At 46.6% G+C, this 20346-nt stretch overlaps 1 protein-coding gene across 1 annotated transcript; it reads left to right on the top strand.

Annotated features, from left to right (window-relative positions):
• The first annotated feature begins 19306 nt into the window (after window positions 1-19306).
• On the top strand, window positions 19307-19978 carry NOG (noggin). The gene has a single exon (XM_086624168.1). It carries the CDS (start codon window positions 19307-19309, stop codon window positions 19976-19978), a length of 672 nt encoding a protein of 223 aa, XP_086480294.1.
• Window positions 19979-20346: the final 368 nt, after the last annotated feature.

Genomic DNA, 20346 nt, shown 5'->3' with positions numbered 1-20346 from the left:
TGCACCGTTTTCAGCTGCTTTTTTCATTTGGGTAGATGCGTGTAGCCAGCATTCCACTGGTAACAGTCCCAGACGGATCCATACTCCTGCAGCGGACTCTTTAGCCTGACTGCAGACACACACTCCTGTCTTGAGCGCTGCCAGCTCCACAGCCCATCCCCACAGACAGTAATTAGGTAAATAAGAGCTGGCTGTGCCACGGGCCTCGGGAGGAAGCTCGTGAACAACAGTGACGCACAGGGCACGCCTCACCCTCGCCCAGATACCCGGAGATGTGCATTTTACCAAAGACCATTCCAGAGGTTAGCAGTTCCGCTAAGTCACGCCAGTTTTTGCGGCTCAGCTTTGCAGATCTCTCCTTCCATACGGGCAACAAATACAGCGCCGGTCCCCTCCTGCCCTGTACTGCTGTTTGCTCGGAGCACTGGGACACCAGCTGCAGCCCATCCTGCGCACCAAGAGCTGTTCCCTACACCAGCAAGCTCCCAGCGGGGATCTTACCAGCAACTGCCTATGCTTTTCTTTTACATTTGCTGCATATCATAAATACCCACATCACCCTCCATGCCAACCTAACACACCTTGCAACACTACTGAGTATTCTTTGTTGAAAAGAAACGTATTTTCACCACCCTAAGTCAGAACGTCCGGATTAACTTCATTAATTTGCTACTAAACACGCGCATCGGGCCGGCTCTACGGAGCCGCGCAGGTTCACGCCTCGGCGGCCCGAAGCCTCCGATGCTGCTGCAGCGACGGAGCGCGGAAGTGGCGGGAAAAGGCTTTGTCCTGCGGAGGGCGAGCTGGGGCTCCCGGTGCCGAGGGCGAGCTGGGGCTCCCGGTGCCGCAGGGCGAGCTGGGGCTCCCGGTGCCGAGGGCGAGCCGGGGCTCCCGGTTGCCGCAGGGCGAGCTGGGGCTCCCGGTGCCGGCCCCGCTTCGCCGCCCGCGCAGCACAGCGCGGCCCCGCGCGAACGCTCCGCGCGCCGCCCCGAGCGCCGCTCCGCGCGCCCCCGCCGCGCGGCGCCCCCTCCCGGGCGGCCTGAGGCGCCGCGGGAGCGGGGAATTATCCAGGGATCCACAAACGAGTGGGATGAACAAACCCCTCCGGTGTTCCCGCAGCCCCGTGACCCTGCGCTGCGACACCACGGCAGGTCCGTGCTGCGGACGCGGCGCCGCGTTGCGGGAGCTCAGCCGCGCGGGTCGGTCCTCTACGCCACCCACCAAGGGCCGCCGCCACCGCCGCTCAGGTATTTATCGTTTCTGGGGCTCTGAGGTGACCAGAGGCCTCCCGCGGGCGGTGGGGGCTGTGGCACAAGCGGGGTGGGGCGATCGTGCCTTTGGCTCACCAACGGTCACGGCCGGTCTGAACCGTGATGGCAACCTGCCGCCATCACCACCGGCCTTCATCTGCCGCCCAGGGATCTGCACCGTGCCTTCGAAATCCCGCAAGGGTTGTCAGACCAAAGGGGAGTGAAAAGTGCTGTGTGAAAACCTGATGCACGAGAACATTCGAACAATTGGAAAACGTGTGAACATTTCAGGCACTGGCACAGGTTGCCCAGAGAAGCTGTAGATGCCCCATCCCTGGAAGTGTTCAAGGCCAGGTTGGATGAGGCTTTGGGCAACCTGGTGTAGTGGAGGGTTTCCCTGCCCATGGCAGGGAGTTGGAACTAGATGGTCTTTGAGGTCCCTTCCAACCCAAACCAGTCTGTGATTCTATGATTCAGGCGTGGGTCCACCCGGGTGAGGCATCTGGACAACCGAGGGCAGCTGGGGTGTCATCCATGTGGGACGGGTCTCTGGAAGACGGTTGGCACATGCGTTCTTGGCAAAGTTAAACTCAAAAAGATTACTGTGTTTGAGTGATTGCGTCACCACAGGTTTCCGAGTGACTCCACGCTCAAGATGCATATTTTAAATCTCCCCTGCTGCTGCTGCTAATTTGTTCCATATTTACCATATTACTTAGTACTTGCAAATGGGTTTTTTTTTAGAACGTAAACGTTAATTAAATTAGATAGCTGTAGCCACAGTAGGCCAAACTCATCTCTGACCCTTAATGCCATTGCAGTCCATGGTTTTCACATTCAAGACGAATATAGTGCTATTGACTTCCCTCCCTACATTAATCCATTGTACTTGAAAAGAAATGAAGCTTTTGCTTCTGTGTAAGCTCAGATCGTAACAATTTCTATGTTGAGCTTTGTGCTGGCATTGAATCCTAAATGTTTTCAAAGGACGAGGCTGCTGAAACTGTATTGCCTGTTAAAATATAAATAGGTGGTGAATATATACAACAATTCTGACTTAATCAAAGACCACAGTTCTTGTATCTGCATCTGTCAAGGTAGGATTTGAGTAAGAATGTAGGTAAAATAAAAGGCTTAATGCAACAAGCTTTTAAACCCACATTTACTCAGCTGGAGTTTTTATGGTAATATTTTTCCATAAAGTAAATCGGCGAACTCCCGCAGTATCAGAAAAAGGGGCAACTCAGAAGAAAACTCTCATGCACAGGTCTCCTACGTTCTGTAGTGCACCCAGTGTCCACTATTGCATTTTTTAAATCCATTGAATTCAATTATATTAAATCCATTGAATACAATACAATTATATTTCAGTTACCATTTATTAACAGAATACCCTTTATGCGCTCGATGATAGCTTTCGCTTCGCAGCACATATGAAGCCAACGAGACCCACGCTCCGGGCCGCGCTAATGTGCAAGCTGATGAGAGGCCCATTGTTTTTGTGACAGATAGCTTTAGTATTTCACTTTCAACATGTTCTACGTTATTTGCTAAACCACTTTACAGAAAATCAGTTTAACCAAAACTGAGCAAAAATACCTTAGTTTGGGCAATTAATTTAACTGAAGATTCATTTCGGTATCCAGTGAAGCCATGAAACTGGAGAGAATGCAACTGTACTGAGCATCAGCTGCCTGATTACATTCCAACTAGGCAATAATCTAGTTTCCAGCTTTCATGTTAAAAATCTCATTTGAAGTTACAAACTAATGGCTTTCACTGGTATTTAACTTGCTAAATGTCTCCTCTATTTGTGGTTTAACCAATTATTTTAACTTTAATTCTTTGCCAAATGACCAGATTTACCGAGTCATAATAATGTGTATTAATACAAGTAGTAAAGTATTTCATCCTGTTGTGGTAGTCAGACTTCAGAAAGGTTCAGAACGATCAGCAGAGGTTTATAAGAATGATTCAGGAACTGGAAAACATACCTTAGAGCAAGATACCTGGGCAACTCTTTCTAGTTCATTTAACCAAGAGGTGAGTAAGAGCTATTAGCTCCTGCTCAGTGTGTATCTTCATGAGAAGGATGCTTCAAACTGTAAAGGTGTCCTAACACTGAAAAGACACTGTACTGTGAGACCCAGTGTCTGGGTACTGGAGCAGTTTTGAGTAGAAATAGGGAGTACAATCGACTTGTGGAGAAAACTTGCTGAAGATGGACTTGCCCATTGCAGTGAACTGCCTCTCTAAATTCACATTTCTTATTGGATGTGGAAAACAAAATTATTTGCCTCCTAACACCTTTTGTTAAGTAAGGAAAAGCAAAATACGTGTCTTATGATGAACTCTAGAAGTACGTTTAATACATACGCCGTAAGACACATATACCACAGCAGGTATTCCCACGAACGTGCGCTCAGAAATCACTTGTATTTGGCCCTGTGCATGCATTACTCATGCGCACACATGATTTCTGTGAAAGTTGAGGGAAACGAATAAAGATGAAGTCACTAAAAGAAAAATCAATTCAAGTGGTTGCACTTCAGCCCAGTTTGTGTGCTTAAGGTCTGTTGTGGGGTTTTTTAAGGCTACATGCAAAGTTATAAGAAAAACTGAAGAATAGATTGAACTTTACCTCTGGAAAATGTGTCTTGCATTGGGACATTCTTTAAATTAAAAGATACCTATTGAATACTTTTTCAGACTGGATGGTATCACTCTTTAATGTGAAATTTGTGGAAAAAGAACCAATTGTCCCCATTCCCTTGTAACTTCACCATGTACATGTGGTGTACATATTTTCAGCATAATTTCGCTAGTCCTGCTGGTGTAGTGGTTGATGTCTCCCATGCTTTAATTCATGCAGGAATTATTTCAGTCTGCATTGTTGACTAGCCTAAATAGCCTGCGTATTAGCAGCCACTGAAATGAAGCATAGTTTTAGACGCCACGTGATGCTTAGCAGTTTATTATTAGCTTCATGTTTTGTAGAATTTCATAACACACAGTCTCTGCCCTTTAGTGATAAAAATCAGCAGCTATGGAAAAAATGGTGTGGTTGGACTGTACCTGTTCCTCTATGGCCTTTCTGTCCCTGTCCTAACCCGCTGAGCCCTGCTGGAGAATGCAGAGCCCTGGGCAGTAGCACACTAATACCTCTGTGCTGCTTAATAGGTTTGGGGAACGAGTGGGTAGTCTGATCGGTCGGGTTGTCATCAGTCAGGAGGGAGTATTGCACAGACGGTGACTTTGCCGTCTGTGCAGTGCCCACCCGGGTGTAGGAGCATGTCCTTCAGCTCTTGGTGCTGACTCTGTCCCAATCTATGGCCAGAGAACTTGTGATTTCACTGAGACCTCTGGAAAGGACATTGGAAAACTATTGGCAGTGTGAGTGATCTTAACTTAAGTCTTCCAGCCTGAGCAAATATACTGCTCTGGTTCTACCCTGTACTCTCTAGGCTGGCAAGAAGGCACGGGCTGAAAGTGCAAATTAGTGTACTTTGAAGGTTGTTTTGGTGTGAATCGATGGGGGGCAGGCCAAAACATTTGTCGGAGCACTGACGCTACACAATAAATAAATAGGGACTTTGTGCACCCAGTTTTACTGGAAACGACGTTGAGATAGATGTTCACTTTTTCAAAGAAGTGAAGGATACTGGAAATTGAATGGTCCCAGTAAGAGTGTTGGTTCTGGGAGATGAACACAGGTTAAGACCAGCCTTTTTGGATGCAGTTTGGCAAGAGTGAAAGTTGGCAGAGCTAAGCCGACAGCGGGTGCTTTAAAAATCCCATCCTTGGCCTTTTATTACCTCTGGGTAATATGTTCCCTCGGGCTGTGTGACTACACAGCAACACACCTTTAAGTACTTCCGTGCTGGTTTTGAGTGTCGGCTCATGCTCTTCATGAGTTGCCTGCAGGCAGGTTCATAAATTATCTGCTGAGGCTTATTTTGCTTATGTGATTTTTGAAACATGCTTAAACTTAGAAGATACTTAGTATCTTTGTCTCTTAAAAGACGTTCTGCTATAGTACATTGCTCTTACTCTTAGCTTTTAGGTTTCACAGAAACTCATAAAAGCCTCTTGACCAGCAGATGTGTGGTAAAGGTCTGCTGGCCACAAAGACCTGCTTGCTAACCACGTGCTGTTCGTCAAGGTGCCTCCTCTCTCCTGTGTCAAGTTCATCAACGGAACTTTGTTGGCAACAGTGAACAGTTAAGGAGCTAAATGTCTATTCCATGAGTGGCCTGACGAGTTACCAAAGCATATTTTTGTAAAGAAACATGCAGCTCAACTTGTGGTGGCCATTGAGAAGCTGAGCTGCAAAAACATCAACACCACAAGGACACAATATTTTTCTCTTGATTACAACACGCTCATTTATTTTGGAATTCTTATGCCAGCTGAGGACTACAGGGCAGTGACGGTAGAAGCGTTGTCCAGATGCCAAGGAAAAGAGAGAACTGCATATGTACTCCTGTCCTGAAATGGCAGAGGGTAGGGAGAAGGGCTGGGTAATGATTTGAAAGAATACATTTCCATAAACTTTTTCAAAGGAGTCTGCAGATTGCTCCCACAACAGATACATGTAATACTTTGAAAATAGGTACAAAATCCAGCTGATTGCTAAATTCTCAGGTCTGCTTGTTCACTTGAAGAGAATGCAGAGATCTGCAGATTCAGAACAACTTTTCTTTTAAACGTAAGGTAAATTATTACCTTTCAAATCAGATAGGAAAGCCATCACATAATAAGGTACTTGTGGTGGGAGCAATCCCTGTAGTATGTATTCCCAGGGCCTGAGTGATAGTGGGCTCTAACATCTGACTGGGTTGGTCAGGTAGCAATAAAAAAAAAAAAATATAATAAAGACTTTATTTTGTTTTATGAGGAAAAGTCAAATCGCTATCTTTCTATAGCACATGTAGACAGGTTTTTTACCTCTTAATATGTGATAATTTCTGTGTGAAGGCAACTGCTGCAGCACTCAGCAGTATTTAAAACTTTTAGAGTCACTGGTGGTTCACAGCACTGACTTTTTGAAAGAAGCTGTGTTCATCAAAATGTGTGGAGCACATATAGCCTAGTGCGTAGGCTGTGCAGAACTTTTTTTCTGAAGTATCTGAAGTTTTTTAAGCCATCTTTTGAAAGCCTTTTTTTCTGTTTTATCTGAAAAAAAAAAAAAAAGCATAGGTGCTGAAGCGCAGGTGTGCTGAAGCAAACCGGCGGACAGGACTGTTTCATTGTCTTTCTTCTATCACACCGTCTGTTACCTCATGGTTTTAACTTATGCTATAAACTTTTGTGGGAGCAGGGGTGCCTTTTTCTCACACATTTGTACAATACCAAACATGATTGGATCATGTTCAAGCTTTTAGGTACTGTGATGATACAAAAAATAAATCTTTGAAGTTTTTTTTTTAATCTTCCTGGTATCATCATGGGAGTGATGTCATTTTATGGCTGGGGAACTAAGACATAGATGGTCTACAGTCAAAATTATCAAGTATCCCCTAATTGTGGGTGTGCTTATTCGAGCCATCTAAAAGCTGATATTTCATATCAGGACTTTATATGTTCAAAGCACAGTTGCAGTTGGCTTGAATTGCAGCTGTTGTGAATGCACACCCTGCTATGAATGGAGTCCCAACTGAGGCTGCATGGCTTAAGCATTGTCAAAAAGGAGACATAAACATTAAGTGGCCACCTGTGAAAAGTTTTCAGTTGCTTATATGCTGCTGCACTGGGATTCGTTGGCAGAACACAGGGAGAGAATTCATTTTTCTGTGATGATGTTCAGCTCCTGCAAGTGTTGCCTTTATCTTCTTGCAATCTTCTGCTGCGTTCACTACTTAGCATCTAATTACTGTAACAAATCAGAGAGTCCTATTTCGGCAACAGTCTCCTTTCATTGCGTATCCATTGTCAGGTGCACGATCTGAGAGCTCCAAAGATGAAAGGCTGCACACCGCCTACAGAAAGACGTACATAGGGAGCGAATGGGATTTGCTCAAGTAGTGAAAAGCTGTAGTGTGAAGTGTGAGAACAATTCAGGGCTGATTCTCAGACAGTAACAGCACATGATAGAAACACGGTTTGTTATCAAAAATGTGTTTCCTTCACAAAAAGGCCCTTCAGCTTTACTCCTGTATACATCACGCTTTTAACTGAAGGTGGTTGAAGGTCCTCTATCCCCAGGACTGGTATTGAGTAACAGTGACTATTTAGAGGAAATAGTAAGAAGCCCTATAAAAGTTACAATTATATTAAATTCAGAAGGCTGCTTTTAACTAAATTTTGTCTATGTAGTATTTCCTTGCTGCGAGGATTATTTTGAGAAGTTGTGCACAGAGCAATGACTATTTCACACACTGTGCAACTGTTCCCTGTAGCCATGGTTCTTATTCTGCATGTTCATTGCCGGTTGATAAGGCCACTGTTAGCAGCGCTGTGGAGTTTTGTCATTGCCTTTCACGCAGCTGTGATTTGGATCTCCCTTTCTAATTGAGGACTAACTTCCCCACTAATTAAATCAGAAAATGCTATGAAATCCATGAGGCCCAGTGGCCTATCTCTGCCAACATGCTAGTCTTATAAAAGATAGGAACCCATCCCAGGCAGGGAAAGTGGGGCCCTCTTCTCAGTTTTGCTGGTTTGTGAGCTTGGGCAAGTCGGTTCAGTACTTTGTGTGCTTTCATCTTCTCACCTTTTGGCTGTGTAATCTATTGAGATGGCCCAGAATTCAGACCCTGAACTGCCGTTCAACACAAGTGCAGAGGGATGCTGATGACACTGCACTAACATCCGCCTGGTACCTTCAGCTGAAAAAAGCAAAGTGAACAACTGGCAGAAGAAGCTGAACTTGACAGAATAATCACTAAGCAAGTGCTGAGTACACATAGCATGGTGCAGAAAATGTGTACCAGTTTGTACAAAATCTGCTGGATTCTCTTCCCAACGCGTCTGATAAATGTCTTTACAAAACCACAGCTGCCCTTGTGTACTACTGTATACATTTCTTGATGTTTTGAAAACTTTCAAAGCAGCCTTTCAACACGGAGCCATTATTTTCCTGCATTCTTAGTCCACAATACAATAGTCTTATCTCCTTGTACAAAATAGCTTCTTTGCCCAGCTGAATGATGTAGTTTGAGCTAATCAAACCAAATCAAGTTTCATTATAAGCAGCATCGTGTGTGGCACAGCAGGGTTTTAAAGCACTGTCTGGCATTTCAGAGCTCTGAGTTCAGCTTTCAGTTCTGTCATAGACTGGTGCGACCATCTCTGCTCAGGTGGTGACTGGCTGCTCCTGCGGAGCAGTCGGGCTGGCCTGGGCCTCGGGTGAGGGAGCGAGGCGGGTTCCTCCAGCTCACCAAACCCTGCTGTTCTCTGCCAGCTGTTGTGTGTCACAGCTCAGCATCTGGCTCTTCCTCCTGCACACACTGCAGTTTTGCCGCTGGTTTGAGCAAGCATTCACGCTTGGGTCCGGTTCCTACTGACTTGAGAAACGTGACCTATGCTGGGACAGTGATTCAGTGACAGGAATCTGGAAGGAAGCTGTTCTCTGAGGGGTTTGCTCTTCTTGGAGATCAGCATTCCTTGGCACACAGTGGCAGCTCCCTTCTCAGGATACCTGTGTGTGCAAGCACACACGCTCACGTCTGCTGCCTTTGAGTATGCGTTTTCAACAGCTAAACAAACAGGGATCTAAGGGAATCAAGAGGCTTGATTGCTCTGTTGCTGTCTTTTGGAAGGCTCTGTTGCCCATTAAAATCCATGTGAGCTTTTTCTGTTACTTCACAGGCTTCTTGAATGAAGCCCTTTCCAATGTCAGGATCTAAGCTGCAGGATTGGGCTCTTACCTTGAAAATCTGTGCGTTAAGCACCTTGTGTCTTACCTATATAGCTGTTGAACTAATCAATAAACACTGTGCTAATTACATTTATCCTCCCAAGCTAAGGGATCACGCACCACTGGCGTTGAAAAGGCTGAATGATATGCCTCATTCATGCTTTTGAATAAAATTGACAGCTATGGGATGGAAATGTTCAGCTCTTTATTAATCTGCTGCAGGAATGATTTATCAGGCAGAGGTGAAGTCTTTGACCCAGTTTTGGTCTGCTGAGGTCTCTCTGAATGCCTTTACAAGCTACAGGGGGAAAGGAGGAGTCCCAAGCTGTGATATTTTCAGGTATCTCTTACTCTTCCAGTTACAGCCAGTACTCCAGCAAGCCAGCGGGGTTTCAGGACACCTCAGCGGCTCCGCGTCACAGCCTGAGCAGTGGTTTTGCAGGGCTGCTCAGAGATCGCTGCAGAACAGGACTCGGGACGTGCTCCCACCCAGCCGGGAGCAGGGGGATGTCGGGCACCTCAAGGTGCCACGTCCACTTGCCAAGGAGCAGCCAGGGAGGAGACGAGCCCTCAGGATGCTGCTGCCAGCTGCAGCCTGAACGGCTCCGCCAGCTCCAGGGGCGGCTCACGCGGACCCTCGCTGGGGGGAAGCGCAGGATGGGACGGGGGGCTGGCAGAGCCCGGGGGCTGGCAGGGCCGGCAGGCCCAGCCGGGAGGGCTGTGCTCCACGCAGGGTGCCGGCGGTCCGCGGGCCTGGGGGCAGGGCGGCTGTCTATTTTTAGTGAGGGTTTTATAGAGTGGATCCCTGCGGTCTGGCTCCACACTGAAATATTGTCCTAGTCTCAATGACATAAACACAGGGCCAGCCTGTGATCCTGGCGCCAGCCTCAGCTTAGGGAATGTGAATGAAAGTACCAGTGGGGTCCAGGCAAGAAGGAGGAGAAAAAAATCCCAACTGTAATTACAAATAAATCCCAAACCCTTTCGCTCTCATGGCTCACTTAGTACAGCAAATAGCCTCTGATTCTCTACAAATAAGTCCCAGCTTAGTCACTGACAGATCTACCAAGAGGCAGTTAATGGAATAATGACTAGGGAAGCTTAGGGTAATTTACAAACGGTTCCCAGTCTTGGAGGGCGACTGCCCCCACCTCGCCCCTCGCCCTGCTCCCTTCAGCTCCTGCAGCAGTAGCCACTGGCAAGACCTAAGCCTGAGCACACAAGGGCCGTCTTAGGCTGCTGGGGGCAGGCTGCTTATTTATTTATTTATTTATTTGAGAGATCTAACACAGAGCAATGACAGGCAGACTCCGATATCTGGAGCTGAACTGTCCCTGCAGGACAAGGTTATTCCTGCCTTCTTTTTTGATGAGAAAAGCAGGAAGATCTAAGTGGAAGTGTCATAAAAAGCCATCTCTGCCGTGAGACGCTTTAAATGCAGCAGAGTTTCTTTTGCTTCTTTTTCTGGTACAAAGAGGTGTCTCTGAATCCCTTGTCCAAGTCTGTTTCAATACCAGTGTTTGAGCTGAAGCACTCAGTTTGCTTTCAACCATTAACCTTCATGTTCAAAGTATGGAGAGCTCTTGTGGGACTCCCACAGTGGTCAGGGCAATTCTCTTTTTTGTTTGGTTTTGATCTTTTTCTAAATAAAAGCACAACAATGTTCCAAATACACGTTATCCTACCAAGAATGGGAGTAATGGAAAGTCTGTCCCTACATGGGAACAACTGCACGTGCATGCGTACACGCACACTTGCACACACGTACGTACGTATATCTAGAGAGAGAACAAATACAAATGGTAGTTAAAATACACACCATTGTGTCTTATTGAACAGTGGATGTGTTTGTTATGAGAAGGGGATGTGGCTTCAGGAGATATGCTAAACAGCAAGGATATTCGGTTGAAGTGTCACAATTTCAGTCTTGCTTGAAATAAAATGATCCTAAGACGAAGGTGTATGTGGGAAAGTCTGGCTGATTGTTAGTCCTGTGATAGGTTGTTTCTTCTTATTGTGCCATCTTAGACTTCCCAAGTATCTGTATTAACAGGAGGAGGGTAATAGTCACTTGTTAATGTTTCTTAATGAACAAAAACCCCAAAATCCTTACTCAAGCTTATCGCAGGAAGATGACTATACATAAGCAATGCTTTGCTGTGAGCAAAATATTAATTTGTGACCACTTCCTTCTTTGCTGTGGGGCTGCTTGTCTTGTATTCCTACTATACCCTGTGACAATTCTCATTTAGAGGCAGTGGTGTTGTAGGATGTTGCTCTACACCCAAGAATAGCTTTAAAAGCTTTTAACTCTATCCTGTAATTGATGTGTTGTGTAAGCTGCAATAAAGGAAGGATATTTAAAAAAAAAGGGAGGGGGAACAACATATTTAATGAGGATGAGTAAACACACCCAAGATGTAACTGTAGATATAAGAAAAATAAAAGCAGCTGGGGGGCTTCTGAGACATTGTTTGTCTTGAAAGTGATGAGAAGAGGCACCATCAAAAGACTTGTTTTACTACAGTCATGCTTCATTATGGGGAAGGAGAGTGTGGGGAAGGGGAGGGGTGGGGGTTCCCTACGTGACCAGGTTGCCAGAAGAGAACCGAACTCGTTTGCATGGCCTAATTAATCCCTGAACCCAGTCAAAGCCTGAGTCAGAGGGAGAGCGCAAATGTCAGATCTGTGTCTGGGAAGCCTGGATTCATTATTTTACTCGCCTGGGTCCCTTTGCCTTCACGAGCAAAGACTTGAAACTCCCAAGCCAAAGAAACACATCCCAGAGATTCATACTGAACATGAGCAGGTTTGGAATCAGTCTCCTTTGTGTTTGTTCTTGTATCTGAATTAATCCCATACCCCCATGTGTGTGTCTGTTTCATCGTTTGGGAGAGAAAGTGGAAATCATTCCATTTGCCACTAAAGGTACATGTTTCTTCGAAAAGTGTCCTGTTGAACATGCAGCTTTTCACAGCCAACCCAGTCACTGTGCATTCATATTTCGTGACGTTTTGTAGTGGCTGCAAAGATAATGTTGTGCACACAACTCTGGCAGATCATTGTGATCCACTTCTTTTTGAAGAGGTCAGATTCCCTAAAGGGACAAAGCGTAAGAAGCAGGAAAGAAGTGATAAAGACAAAATGTTGGGGAAACACGCACAGTTTAATCTTTTTCTAGTTATTAAAACTTCTTCATCCTTGCAGATTTTCTAGCCAGAGCAAATTTAAAGAATGTCTAATAAAGCAGCGGTTCCAAATTTGTGGGACCTTCCTTTGCTGCATTTATTCTTGAGGCAAAACTATAGTCAGGAGTCGTCTCATGTATTGGGCTAAATTCTGCCCTTTTATTACCCTGTAGCCAGATTACTTCTTGTGAGCACAAAGTGCAGCCATTCTAGATTTGGTCTGGGGTTTCCGAGTTAGATATATTTGGGATCCTGCTCCCCCTGGCTCTCTGGTCAGGATTAGACCCTGCCTTTGGGATTTTGTGCTTCCACAAAACCCCTGAGTCTCTCAGAACACTTTGCCCCAGCATCTGAGGCAACATTTACTGAGTGCAGAGGGTCTGGGTGCTTGGGAGTTAGTTGATAGAAGTACTTTTAAAATAAGTTTAATTTTCCTTCATTCATAACCAATAGGATAAATATGATGTAATCGGATTTATTTTTTCCTCTTCACCCCCACTGGAGCCAGAAAAATGAAGTAGTTGAGAGAAAAGAGGTTGTCATTTTCAGTCAAGCAGCCGTTCATCAGGTGGCATTAGACAATTAGCAATAAAACATTTGAAGGGCTCCATTGGTGCTAAAAGGGCGAAGAGGTCTTTTTAAATATCCGAGGTGGGAAATGTTATGTATCAGGGTTATTCAGGAGCTGGCATCAATGAATCACTGGTGCACACAGGGCTTGATTGGGGGGGTTGCTGTATTTTTCGCTTCACTGAATCTCTGTCACTCAGTTGGTTTTGTTGTTTTATAAAAAAGGAATAATAAAAACTTCGTTTATCTCAGTAGATGTTTATCTTAATAAACAGCCTGGCAAAAAAAAAGCATAAATACATTCCTACTTGTCATGTGTGTATATATGTAATATATGCTGCTACAGGGAGTTTGTTTGGATAAACAATGTTGCCTGTGTGGAAATTCAAATCCCCATCAGGAGCCATTGCTTGTAAATATAAGTGTCATTTTTTTAACATAAAAAATGCCTTGGTTCCTGTTTCATCTTTGCCAGTTCTCCCACTGGCCTTTCTCCCCATAATGAATTGGTCTGCAAACTATGAGACGCTCAACTGGCTCTGGTCTCTTCTTTTGACTGCTGAGATGTTGGTGTTTGGCACAAAAAGTAGGATGGTTAGGTGGGGTAGAGGAGGGGGAGAATTTAGAGTAACTTTGAATTTCTTCTGTTGCAAACCTTTTGCGTGAATAAATAAATAAATAAATAAATGAAACTTTAATTCCTCCAAGTGGGGTTGCAGCCAAGAAAACACTGTTCTGAGAGATTCAGATTTACGGCAGAAGACACTGCTGAGAGAAAAAGCGAGAAACAGAGACAGTGGAGTTCCACCTCCCGTGATATATAGAGCCAAGGGGAGGTATAAATACCCGTCACTTCCCGGACCCTCTTTTAAAAAAAAAAGACAAACACCCAGGATCCTGTCTCTGGCTGGCTTGCAGCAAGGCGCCCTCATAAAAGCTAAGATAAACAGTTTATCAGCAGATGAATGCTCTAGCTCTGTTCTCAAGACAAAAGTCTATACCTTAGGAAAAATGCAGGGGCAAGAGGAGATTGTGCTGAGAATCAAGGAGGCACAGTGTCTTAGGAGCAAGAATGACATGAAATGAGAAAAATAGAGTGATTCTTTAAGCACCGTGCAAGATTTTATTCTTTTCTTTTACAGCCTTCTCTTTTTTAATCTTTTTTTTTTTCCAAGGCAACGGATACATCTCTTTATATATAGCTGTACTTTAAGAAATATCTTACTTGCTTTATTTGGGAGGTCTCCTTTTTTTTCTTTGCTTTCTTCATTGCTTTAATGCATCAGTCATCTTAGGATTTACTCCACTATAAAACATTCATCCCAGAGCTTAGTTTCAAAATACATTATTTATACATCGTTTATCACTGCAGATACAGGTTCTCGGCCAAACGTATCCTTCCCGGTTTCCATTCTGTTGGGATTTCAAGGTAGAACTTTGCTCTCTTAAAAAACATTTACCTTCCAAAATATGTGATTCATAACTGTTTTCTTTCAGAGCAGCTGATCACCTGCTAACACTGTGTAGTCCGTTAACACAATCCGTATTCTGTGGCCCTTTCTGTCAATTAGGAAAGGGGCAGGGAAAGGGATGAAGTATCTTGAGAGGCAGCACCACATTTCAAAGGTCCAGCAAGATCTCCCTGAGTCTTTCCAGACTAAAGAATATAGCTTGAAAGCAGTAGAACAGTGATTTTCAAAATTCTGTAGGAATTCACAGTTTAAAAAAGGATAGAAAATTAATCCGTAAAAGGTTTCTTACAAAATTTATAGAGGTGTGACCAAGGAAGAGGTCTAGCAGCTCTCTAGGACCTAAGACCAAAAGTTAAATGATTTTAATTCAGTTGTCTTCTCTATCAACCACAGGTTTCCTCTCTAATTTTAGTAAAACACTGGGCTCTTCCTTCTGCATTGATACAGATTTACTGGTAGCATCTAATCAAACTCTCCAGCATCTCCATGGAAGAGGCAAGGATTAGCATTCCTGCTCTACAAATAAGGAAAGCACAAAGCTATGAAATGTATTTTCCAAAGCCGTATGAGAAATTTTCATGAGAGCTGGGCAGAGGACTCATTTGGTTTTGTTGCTGGTTTTCCTTTCTTCAACAAACAATCGTTTCATGCCAATGGATTTTTAAAAACAAGAAGTGAAAGGCAATGAGATCGTGCATGAGATCACGATTTAAATATCTTTAAGTGTAAGGGAAAGAAGAATAGTTGTACAAAAGCCTCGACTCCTAAGGAAGGCACAGCTTTTCCGAGCCCACCTGGCATAGTTCTTCCTCATCCCAGTTTTGTGGTGGTTTATTACTTTCTGTGAGATTCCCTCCGTGTTTTAGAGCGGTGTGTGCATCAAGCTTGAGACCATGGCTCACAGATCCAGGCTGATTCGACACTATGGGCTGAATTCAGTGGGATGTCTCCAAGCACTGGGTTGGGTGAAGTAGGTCAGGCTGTTTTCTGTAGTAGATTTAATGGGAAACAAATCTATTCTGAATTCTTTCTGTGCATCCTTGCTGTTGTGGACTGAAATCAGATCCTTACATAATGAGTTTTCAGAGCTGTGCCTCCAGAGTGGTAAGCAGAGCAGTGCAGGCTGCATACCTCTTCTCTCCTCATCAGATGTGACCCTGCAGAAGTGGCATCTTACACTTGCCCACATTGGCTTCCTGTGTGCCTTGAAGGTTGTGTTTGCTTTGTCTACTGAAAAAAACACATTTTTACTACCGACAGCACTCCAGAAGCAATAAAGCTGAGGCGAAGGGATTTGTTTTCTCCTCTGCTTCATGCACCATTGCCAGTAGAGTGACCAGCTCAGGCCTCTATGAGCTGCTGGCCTCTCTCCCTACCCCAGGAAGGGCTTGGCATCATACACAGAGCCTGGATCAGGCCCTTTACCTCCAGGTTTCATTTACTGCTGTTTTCAGCAAACCCTAAAATAACCCAGTTTGATGGGAATCCAAATCTCTTTTCCCTCTGACCCAGAGGCTTCTGGCAGAGCTGTTACTGGCAGCTCTTCCTCAGTCCTGCTATCAGCCATTCCACCAAGAAATTCTTGGGCCACAAGTGACTTCTGTCTCTTCTGCATCCCTCGAGCTTTCACGGTCTTGCCAGGAGGACCCTGCACTTGACGACTGTGCTTGAGGAATTACCAAGCCCCAGCCTGCTCCACTCAGAACAAACTTCTGTACCTTAAAGAGGCAGTCCATCTGAACCAGCCTCATTCCAGAAAACATTTCCTCCTACAGTTCAGAAGAGGAAGGTCTTAGAGTGTTGATTAGGATCACAGTTTTGAAGGAAGAATCTTAAACACACACCTGGAGTGAAATAGACAGGACATAGGCCTTACAGGCTTTACTTTAGACTTAAAGACTGGCAGTTAAAGAATTGTTTTCAAATACCAGCTGAGTAAAACTGAATTTATTATTAAAGAAAAAATAGAAGACATGAGGTGTAACTTCTGAAATTTTGCTTTCTGTTCAAAACACTATTATTTTAACATAGTATTGTTATTTGTGCCTTTGTGTTTAAACAAGGTAGTTTAAAAGCGAATTAAAAAATATTTGCAATGACTTACAGGCCACTTATTGGCTGGAGATAGAAGGACAGGAAAGAGAGAAAGAGACAGTCAGGCACTCCCAAAAAAAACATCAACACCTTGCTAGGATTCATCAGCATCCTCACAATTGCTCCCTCCTGAAACCAGTCACATTAATTCTTCCCAGAAGCAGTGGATCAGCCCAAGAGCTGTGAGCGCAGGCTTATGCTCCTGTGTGTCAAGAAACATTTTGTTCTGCAGAGTGGGCAAAAAATGGTGTGCATGGGAATAAAGGATGAACAGACCCTCCCCAGCTCAGCTCAGTGACAGAGGAGCAGCTTGTACAGGCTAAATCCCGGGAGGCAGGAGTGGAACCATGGCATGAACAGGCTAAGACCTCAGTGAGAACCTGAGCCAGAAGCAGCTTGTGTCTGAGCTCGCTCTCTGGCTCCGTGCAGACCTTACCACCTCCACGTCCTACTCATATTCAGTGCAGCATCGAAGTCCCATCCAGTTAAGCCCTCAACTCAGCAGAATTTCTGTCTTCAGTTCCTGATTGTTTCTACTCCTTGAATTTTGGGGAATTTTATCTTGAAAGATAAGAGGTGTGGCTTCTCACTTATTTCCAGGACAACTTGTATGCCAGATTTCAGCAATGACAGCTTATCAGGTTCTAGATGAAGGTAGAGACCTAAACTTACAGGTGAAAAAATACGTAATAAAATTCCAGCAGATCCTTGACTGACATCATAGGAGCAAGCGTCACTGTGAGACTCTTTTTACAGTGTAGAGCTCAGGTCAGTTTTCCATCTTTTTCTTGTCGTTTATTTCAGTTATGTATTATTTATAAAATACCCTACATGCTCGGGAATAAAGCAAAATGAGAGTCGGTTTCAATTCAATTTAGGGAGTGAAAATAGTTGAAAAAATAAGTTGATTTTTAGAAAAAATGCTCAACCTGGGTAATCTGATCTATGTATTACTTTCCTAATGAACCTAAATTTGAAGGTTAACATTTAAACAAATGCATAAATAATTTAGGTGAAATGGCTAAGCTCCAATCCCATTAAACTTCGGCTCCTAAGTGCCTAAATAGCCTGCAGGAATGGGATTCAAGCACTTCAGGAAATTTTACTCAAACCTTAATAGACTGTTCACCTCCCCTTACAGCACGCTGCCTGACGTGCCTTGCGAGTGTGTTTTTGTGAGACAGTAATTCTGCAGTGGAAGTAGCATTTAGTATCAATTTTTAAAATTGATGTTTGCTATTGAGGTAGACTTTCTGTCTTTTCTGTATGGACTGGGGCCGTAAATGGAAATGGAGTTTCTGATGGCAAGTCTTAGCGGAAAAACTCCCAGTAAGTGCTCAGAGGACCGCAGCGGAGCCTTGCAGCCCGCCGGAGCAACGTGCAGCGGGAGCGGAGCCACCGGGAGCGGAGCCACCGGGCTCCTCTTGGGGGACCTCGCTCCGTACGGAGGGTCTCGCTCGGTGGGAGCCTCCGAGGTCCGAGCACTGTCCGCGGGAGCCTCCTCCTCCTCCTCCTCCTCCGTCCCTGCGATGCTCCACAGAGGCGCTGCACACCGTTGCTCTGCCCGCGCTCACCAGCACGGCACGGGAAGTTTATTCCGGTGGCTTCGCCGGTCCCCTCGAATCGCGACAGACGCGCTGGCTTGCTGCCGCTTCTCGCTCGCTCTCCCCGCGCCCACGGCCGGCCCGAGGGCAGCCGCGGGCCCCGGCGCGGCGCCGCCAGCAGAGGGCTCGCTCCGCCCGGGAAGGCGGCCGGCGGTCACCGCGCGGAGCCGGGGCCGCGGCCGGGCACGGGCACAGGAGGTGCCCGCAGCTGCCCCGCGGGCGCGGTGGGCAGCGCATCCCGGGCCCATGCGCGGAGCCGGGCGAGGAGCCCCCAGCGGCGGGGGAGCGCCGGCCGGGGCGGGAGGGCGCGGGGAGCCGGCGCGGAAGCCTGCGGCGCCCCGCCGCGCTCCGCGGGCAGCCGGGCCGCGCTCCTGCGCGGGGCGGGCGGGAGAGGCCGCGCTCCGCCGCCGCGCAGGCTGCGCCCATGGGGTGACCGGCGCTGCGGAGCGCGGCGGCGAGGCTGAGCCGGGAGCTCCCCGGGCGGCGGCGCGGGCGGAGCGGGCCGGCCGGCGGCTGCCCCGGCGAGAGCAGCATCTCCCGGGGCGCGGCGGGCCGGCGTGAGCGGCGGCGTGCGGAAGGCGGGGGGAGGCAGCGGCGGCTCCCGCCTCAGCCTTCCCCACCAGAGGGTGTCTGCCGGGTGGGAAGGGGGAAGCCGCGCTCTCCCGGACTTTTGTGGGAGTGGGGGTTGTGTTGTGTGTGTGGGTTTTTTTAAGGGGGGTGGGGTGGGTTAGAAGAGAGTCTGTGGTTTCCATGGAGATGAAGCTGAAAGTGCAGGAAATTTAAAGGCTTTGGGTCCTTGCACAGCAGACAAACTGGTGCCAACGTGCGTGGCTGCTGTTGCTGCTGAGGAGGCTGCTTTGCAAACGGCGGAGAGGAGCGGGGAGGAAGAATCGGCAGCAACTTCTTCCCTACGCACGGACAGACAACGCGGAGCAGCAGCAGCAAGCAGAATTTGCAACAAAAAGGCATCTCTCTTTCCCGGGGAGGGTGAAAAGAACCAGCAGCAGCAGAATTTTGGAGCGGCTCCACCAGGAGAAATTTTCTAGAGAAGCCTGCAAGAGAGAGTGTTTGCAGGGGGCTTGTTCTCCGAGCTTCTTAGGGGGCTGTCTTGGCTGGTGGTGCGGGGAGCGGAGGTGATCCCTCTTAAAGACAAGCTATTTTGGATATCCCCGTACAAGTTTTCTGATGTATTTGCTTGCACCTTCTTCCCCTGCTGTTTGGTGAACCCAGCCCCCCTCTCCCCCCCCCCCCCCCCACCGGTCTCCCAAGGATGGATCATTCCCAGTGCCTTGTGACTATATACGCCTTGGTGGTTCTGCTGGGTCTCCGGCTAGAGCAAGGCGCCTGCCAGCACTATCTGCACATCCGACCGGCTCCCAGCGACAACTTGCCCTTGGTGGATCTAATCGAGCACCCGGACCCTATCTTTGACCCCAAGGAGAAGGATCTTAACGAGACCTTGCTAAGGAACCTCATGGGCGGACACTTCGACCCTAACTTTATGGCTATTTCCTTGCCCGAGGACCGGCTCGGAGTGGACGATCTGGCTGAGCTGGACTTGCTGCTCAGGCAGAGACCCTCGGGCGCGATGCCCAGCGAAATCAAAGGGCTGGAGTTTTACGACGGGCTGCAGCCGGGCAAGAAGCACAGGCTGAGCAAGAAGCTGCGCAGGAAGCTGCAGATGTGGCTCTGGTCCCAGACCTTCTGCCCGGTCCTATACACGTGGAACGATCTCGGCAGCCGCTTTTGGCCCCGGTATGTCAAAGTGGGCAGCTGCTACAGTAAAAGGTCTTGTTCAGTCCCAGAAGGCATGGTTTGCAAACCTGCCAAGTCCGTGCATTTAACGATCCTGAGGTGGAGGTGCCAGCGTCGGGGGGGCCAGAGGTGCACGTGGATACCCATCCAGTACCCCATCATTTCGGAGTGCAAGTGCTCCTGCTAGGGCTTGCCCTTACCTTGGCTCGCCCCTTCTCCAGCGGACTCACGTGGACCTTTGCTGCAACAAAAATAAAAGACATTTGCTTTCTGGTTAACGTTGTAATGCACTGTAACGTGTAGGAGAATGTATATTGTGTGTATATATGGCACCGTTTTAATATACTATTAAAAGGTCAGTATTATACGTGAAATAATCAGCGTCTACTGTATTTTTAAGACTATTACCCTGATCGTTGCTAATGTATCTTTTTTTTTTTTTTTTTTTTTTTTTTTTTTTTAGTATTTATATTCCGGAGAGAAGTTGCTTCGCTTTGGCGAAGTAGGTTTTTTGTTGTTTTGTTGTTTGTTTTTGTTTGTGTTTTTTTTTTTTAA

The sequence above is a fragment of the Tauraco erythrolophus genome, chromosome 20 (genome assembly GCF_009769465.1).
Source record: "Tauraco erythrolophus isolate bTauEry1 chromosome 20, bTauEry1.pri, whole genome shotgun sequence".
Classification (NCBI taxonomy): domain Eukaryota; kingdom Metazoa; phylum Chordata; class Aves; order Musophagiformes; family Musophagidae; genus Tauraco; species Tauraco erythrolophus.
The sequence above is the reverse complement of the archived record's forward strand: the minus strand, read 5'-3'. Positions and strand labels throughout refer to the sequence as shown.

What these genes read in the sequence shown, in the direction of transcription:
- NOG (XM_086624168.1), top strand. Translation starts at nt 19,307, where the DNA reads ATGGATCATTCCCAGTGCCTTGTGACTATATACGCCTTGGTGGTTCTG.